Source organism: Halichoerus grypus, chromosome X (genome assembly GCF_964656455.1).
Source record: "Halichoerus grypus chromosome X, mHalGry1.hap1.1, whole genome shotgun sequence".
Classification (NCBI taxonomy): Eukaryota; Metazoa; Chordata; class Mammalia; order Carnivora; family Phocidae; genus Halichoerus; species Halichoerus grypus.
This window is the reverse complement of record NC_135727.1, coordinates 81,464,017-81,470,763: the sequence shown is the minus strand read 5'-3', so window position 1 is coordinate 81,470,763 and position 6,747 is coordinate 81,464,017. Positions and strand designations below refer to the sequence as shown.

The 6,747-nt window shown below is 44.8% G+C and overlaps 1 protein-coding gene across 1 annotated transcript; it reads right to left on the bottom strand.

Annotated features, from left to right (window-relative positions):
• Positions 1-217: 217 nt before the first annotated feature.
• ASB12 (ankyrin repeat and SOCS box containing 12) lies at positions 218-1,708 on the bottom strand. The gene is made up of 2 exons (XM_036096107.2): positions 889-1,708; positions 218-461 (listed from the first exon to the last, which is right to left on the bottom strand). The coding sequence occupies exons 1-2, from the start codon at positions 1,682-1,684 to the stop codon at positions 328-330; spliced, it is 930 nt and encodes a 309-aa protein (XP_035952000.1). The 5' UTR covers positions 1,685-1,708; the 3' UTR covers positions 218-327.
• Positions 1,709-6,747: the final 5,039 nt, after the last annotated feature.

Genomic DNA, 6,747 nt, shown 5'->3' with positions numbered 1-6,747 from the left:
CAGTGGCCAGGACTCCTATGCCTGTCAAATGCCAGATAATTATCATCTTTACCCTTGGCCAACCAGACCCCTTTCCCCAGTGAATCTCCCTCCCCCACACACACATAGCAGTCATAGCAGCCACCAGGATTTATTTTGATGAGGATTTTATTGTGGAGGAGAATACAGGAGAGCAGCCACCAGGATTTATTTTGATGAGTATCTTGTTGTGGAGGATAATACAGGACAGCAGCTCCAGGTGAATAGGTGGAGCTGTAGTGTCCTCCAGCTACCTGGATCCCCAGGTGGTTTTTGTAGGCATTGTGGGTTTCTGGTAAGGCTGCAAGGTTACAGTTGGTGTTTGAGGTAGCTAATCAACACAGGGGGAATATCCAGCTGGTCGATGGCTTGTGGTTGGCTGGCCTGGCGCAGAGCTCTGCGGATGACTAAACGGGCCTGTGATAGTAGTGACCGTGGAGTGGCTACAAGGAGAAACAGGTCATAAGAAGCAATTCTCAGTGTAATTCTCCCATCCAAGCCTGCATCCACCCTGCCCTGGCTCCTGCAGCCCTAATTGCTTTCTCCCTTCTAAGAAATCTGCCCCCCACTCTGTCCTCAATGCATGGTGCCAATAGGAACACACTGAGGCCTAGATAGGGCATGCTCAAGGCCACAAAACAGTCATTGGCAGAGCCAGAACCAGAAATTCTGCTAGTGCTATCCCCCACCTTATCTTAGTGATCCCTTTCCTAATAAGGAATCTGTAACTTTTCTCCACTGGGGTCCTAGGAGAGGGAGGAAGATGGTAGTTTCTCCAAGTCATTCTAGGAGGATTGGCTTGGGGGGTGATTTGTGGCCCTTGGACCTCAAAGCCAGAAGGTCCATAGAGCTAAGCTGTTTGAAACTCACCTCGGGCCTGTAGCAACAATGCAGTGCCTTTATCATCTTGCAAGTTCAGGTCCAGGGAGAGAGATGGAAGGTAGATGTTAGCACCAAAATCAATTAACAGCTGGATGTACTCTGGTTCACAATTATGGTGGAGACAGATTTCAAGGAGGGTGCGGGGCCGTGGGACACGAGCCAATAGGCGCTGGTCAGTACAGTTGTAGTTGGGGTCTGCCCCATGGAGCAAAAGCAGGCGAAAACAGTCAAGGTGCCCATAGACTGCAGCCAAATAGAGGGGGCCAGAACATGAAGCTATGTTTGATGCCCAGACTGGTAGTTTAGCTTTGACATTGGCCTCTGCACCATGGCCCAGGAGTTCCTGAAGGATGGCAGCAGCACCATCACGGGCAGCTGTGAGTACGGGAGAACAGTTGTTGTAGATGCTACCACCAGGACAGGCACCAGCTTCCAAAAGCACACGCACACAGTCCAGATGGCCATGACTGACAGCAGTGAAAAGTGGCGTCTGTGCCTTGACATCCAAACTGTCAACATCAGCACCATGTGCCAGGAGGACCTGCAAACACCTGAGGTGGCCATAAGAAGCAGCCAAGCGCAAGGGTGTCCCAGGAACACCCCAGCCACTTCTACTGTTGATGAAACATTTATAACGCTCCTGGCACAAAAGCTGGTCCAAGGTATAGGAGTCGTTGTCATACACTGCTTGATTGAGAGCCTGCTTCTCCCCCATGTCGGTGTCCTCCTCCTCCTTGTCAGGCTGCAGGAGGGAGAAAATCTTGGTGATGTCCATGAGGTTCATCTTGATTGATTGGAGCAGAACTATTCTAATTATGAGCAGGAGGATATGCCAGGTCTGTGGGTGACAAATATTGGGGGAAGATTGAGGGCCCACATCAAAAAGCCTGGATGCCAGCCCTTGCCCCCCACCCTTTACCATCAGGCTCTTCACTGATGGGCCCCATTCTTCCAATTCCTACTCTATCTCATTTTAGGGCTCAGAGATGGTTTCCAAAACATCAGGCCATTTCACAGCTTGGTGACTTTGCATATGCTGTTCTGCTTGACCTTCAAACTCCTACTTTCTGGGAAGCCTTCCCTAATCTCCTCCTCTTGCTCAGGGATTCCAAAGGATCACAACTAGACTTTAGCTATGAACTTTCACACTACATTTGCATTTATCTGTGCTTCAATGTATAAACTCCACCTATATCATGACTGGGAATTTGGTAGAGGCAACTTCCTTAGTTCAGAATGTGTGGACTAATGAGGTGGCTCTGGTCTGGCAGTTGCTAGGTCAGCAGAATGTTGTTTTGTGGTGTCAAGTTATCATCCCTAAGCATTCTGACATTAGTCTCATGGGGCAGGCCCTCAATTCCACCTGTCAGCCTTTTAGATGAAGTTCAACCTCCTCACAGTCCCTTTATATGTGACCTCCCCTCAGACTCATGCCTTATGCTTAGGCAACAGAGTTACACAGGAAATGGATGTCGAATGACATCTACTGATTAAATAAAGAGGTGACATTACAAAGAACATTTCAAGTAAAATGAAATCAAAGAGATGGCAGGAAATAGTCATTTCCAGGGCAAGTCCTCTTTGGTGGACAACTGGTTTATTCCCCAGGACCACTTCAATACAGAAGTCCCTTTGATTCCCAGGACCTCCTTGGAACCCATGGATTCCCTATCCCTTTAGGTCAAACCTTTTCCCTTCATCTCTGCCCCACCCAGTTTAGAACCTTTGCCTCAACCCTCAACTCTTCTCTCACCATTATCCCCAGGCTTTATAAAATTATCCATGGCCCAATAACTGACTTAACCGCTTGACCTTACCTGTCCTCTTCCTAGTGCTCCAAAGCCAGTCACCCACCTCAGTTTGTAATGTCATCAGGGTAAGCTGGTAGGTTTTTCAGAGCTCAAGTCTCCCTACTCTCCCATACCCTGCAGCCATGGTCTCAGGGCCACATACCTCCTTTTATTCACTGTCTATCTCCACCCCTCTTTGTTAGCCTGGGACCTCAGGTACATACCTCATAGAAAAAAACTGTGAGGTGGGTGGGTGGGGTCTCCCTCAACTTTAGGCCCCTTCTCACCCACTAACATCAACTCCATATATGATCTTATTATTTATGCATTTGAGGTATGCAATAATAAATAAAGGGTTTTAGAAATCAGACAGACTTAAGTTTGCAACTGAGCACCCCTAGTTCCTAGCTAAGAAGACTTGGGCAAATCTCTTCCCTTCTTTGGGGCTCAGTTTCCTCATCTACAAGACAGAAATGATAGTCCCTGCTTCATGGGGCTGTTCAGAGAAAAAAAGCTACCATATTAGGTCTTTAAAGGTGAGTTTCCTCTCTCTGCCCCTTCAACCTCCTCAATGGCTCCTTCCCCTCAACCATCTTAGGAAACAAACACTTTTATGGTCCTTCATCTCACTCTAGCTGCTTTTCTCTTCATCTCTCTCTTTTCACTGGACATATCCAAAAAGTTGTCTACCATCTACTTCCCTATCTCCCATTCATTTCTTCACCCTCTGCAGTCACCCTTCCTCAATCACACACTGAGATAGTTCTTTAAAAGTCATCCTTGTGGTTAAATCTTCTGGCTGCTTCTCAGATCTTTCTGTCTGTGACCTTCCTGGTACATCTGTTCCCACTGACCACTTTCTCCTACATACTCCTCCCTTGGCTTCCTGACCAGCACACTCTCCTGATTTTTCTCCCCTGTGTTCTACCCTGAAATAATTATGCTCCCCTTTGTTCTTTCCTTGATCCTCTTCTTTCCAGTCCCAGAGCTGCAGCTCTCATGTTAATTCTGATGATTTCAAACTTATCACTCTAAGCCCCCCAGCTCTCTTTTCAGCAAAAAGTATGCATTCACTGAGTTTCTTCAGGTGCTTCAAAGTCAGTAGTATCACACCACCACTACCATCACCATCATCACCAAACTTGATCCATAGCTGTTTCTTACTATCCATCTGGTCAACCAAACCAGAAACCCAAGACTCATCTCAGTCTTCTTATCTCTTTGTCCGACCTTCATCCAATTACTCATCAAATCTTATGGATTTTACTTCCTAGAGACCTCTATAGACCACCCCCTTCAGACTTATCCCCATTGCCAGTGCTTTTCCCAAGCCCCTATCATTCTTTGTGTCAACTGTTGTAGTAGTCTCTTAGCTGTTTTTCCATCTCAATATTTTCTCCACATTATAACTAAAGTGATCATTTAAAAATACAAATCTTGTCTGTGTCAATCCCGTTTTAAATCCCTTAGTGGTTCCACTTTCTTTCAGAGTATAGCCCAGATACTTTAACCTGGCTCACAGGTCCTTTATGAGCAAATCTTGGTCAACATCTCCAGGCTCACTTCCTGCTACTCCTCTACTTATACCCCATGATCCAGTAATAAGGGAAAAGAAATGATGGCTCTCCATATACGTCATGCTTCTTTCTGTCACATGCAGTTCCTTCTGATGGGTTAGTTCTTCCAGAGTCTGTACTCTTATATAACTATAGCAGTCATGACACTGTATTGTAACTCCTTTATATGGGTCTGTTTTACACCCACTGCAGAATGAGAGGCCATATAAAGTAGTGGTAAGGCATTGTCTGGAATTTGCTTCAATCCCAGCTACACTACTTAGTAGCTGTGTAACCTAGAGCAGATCACTTAATCCCTCTGGGCCTACTTCTTCATCTGTAATGAGAAGATGATAGTAGTACCTGCTTCAGCGGGTTATTGTTAGGATTAAGTAAGTTAATAATTAAATTAATAATTAAATGAGTTAAGTGTTAGAATATCACCTGAATATAGTAGTCAGTAACTCAGTAATTGTAATACCAAGTGATTATTATTACCTAGGCCTCCAATTTCTACTATTGCTCCCTTACTTAAAGTCCTATAACCTCAGAGCTGGAATGCATCAAATCATTTAATTCCCTTAATTTAGAGATAGAAAACCCAAGGCTCAGAGGTGAGCAGGGACTTTTTTCTAAGGTCACATGGCTATTATTGTCAATTGTCTCATTAGCGAGATCCCAGAACACACCTATAATCTTGTGCTTTTCAAAGCTATTTCACATAGTGGGACAGGTAATATCATCCCCATTTTGTGGATGAAGAAAACCAAAGTCTGAGAGGGAAGAGATTTGCCAGGTACCTTACATCAAGGAAATAGCAGAGCCAGAAATAGATACATGTTTCCCTACTGCCCATCCTGTTCTTTCTATTGCAACTTGAAAAACAAACACATACCCCTTTCCCTTGCCTTAAGTAGAGTTACACTGCAGTTCCCAGAATCCTCAGTTTTGAGGATCATGCTGAATTCCAGGGACTTCAGTCATGGAAGATTTCTTTACACATCATTTCTTCTGACAGCCAATAGGGATTCCCTTACTATTTGGTGGAAGGGGAGGCTGGTTCCAGGGAGATGAAGAGGGCAGGGAGTATGGAAAGAAATGCTGAAGCTCTCCCAAAGATCATACCAGGAGTCCACAGTAGGACCCATCTAATAAGCCTCCATAGGGTGATCAAGTCATGGACCCACTGACTTGGGAACTTGAGTGAACTGTGCCTTATTAGATAGGATAAGAAAATCTAATTAGTCTATTGTCTAACTTCACCTTGCTGTGGTTATTAAGCTAAGAGTTATTATGTGACCATTCTATGCAAGGATCCCCTTCCTGATCCCCAAAGGGCAGAGGTTTTAAGCCTTTTTGTGTGACATTGACCTCTATGGAAATTTGGTTAAGTCTCTTATCCCCTTTCAGAATGGTTTTCAATACATAAAATAAAATACATAAGATTAAAGGAAACCAATTATGTTTAAATACAGCTATTTTTTAAACTGTATGATATAGTAATAAATGTTCTTTATTAACACATTAAATACCAAGATCTATTAATAATTTCTAAGTGATGATGAGAATAAATGACATTTTCAGATCTCGTCCACAAGTGTAATATGATATGAAATATGATTTCTTCTGGTGACCAAGTTATAGGAACTGGTAATACTACTGCCATTTGCTGTCTGCTCATCCTTGAAAGGAAATGGTAAATTTCAGTTAGAGATTAGAGGTAAAAAAAAGTAATTGTTTCATCCATGTTTTTGTACCCTTTAAATTCTATCTAGGGCCCTCTTGTGGGTCTATGAATATGTGTTAAGAACTACAGGGAAGTGGTTGGTTTCAGTGGGCCCTAAAACAGTCCTCTAGGCATTAGTAGATTATTTTTAAGCTTTACCTTCCTCCCCACAACCTGAGGAGCTCTGCCCTTCTGCCTTTGAGTCCAGCCAGATGCACCCCACAATACAGACAAATAACACACAGGGACACAAAGACAAATCCTTACCTTCCCCATATTGTATAACCACAATTTCCTTCATTCTTGAAGGTCCATTTGGACCCCAGAGCCTTGGCACACGCACCCTCCTGGGACAGATATAGTAGGAAGCCATTATCATAACCCTCCTTCCCTGTGTGGGCAGATTTCCCTACCAATCTCCCAAGCACCCCCAGAAACTAGATCCAGTAAGAAAAACCTATGAAGGGTGGTGATTACAGGTCCACAGGCCTGCAACCCTAAGGGTTCATTCCTCCCTGGCAGCATCATTGGGTTCTAGGCTCCAGATACTCACTGGGCTTCGGCCTGAGGCCAGGCTGCCTGGAGTTGCTGCCAGCTGCTGCCCCTCTGCAAAGCACTGGGCCCTGATTTCCCCTCCACAGGGAACCCCTATTTGCCCTGAGGCCTAAGCAGGCAGGGTCCTTGGTTTCCACTGTTAACAACACCGCCTAAAGGCTAGGCATCAGGTCCAGGGGCTAATTTTAGGCTATCCTCCACCCCGTTTCAAGGGCAGTCT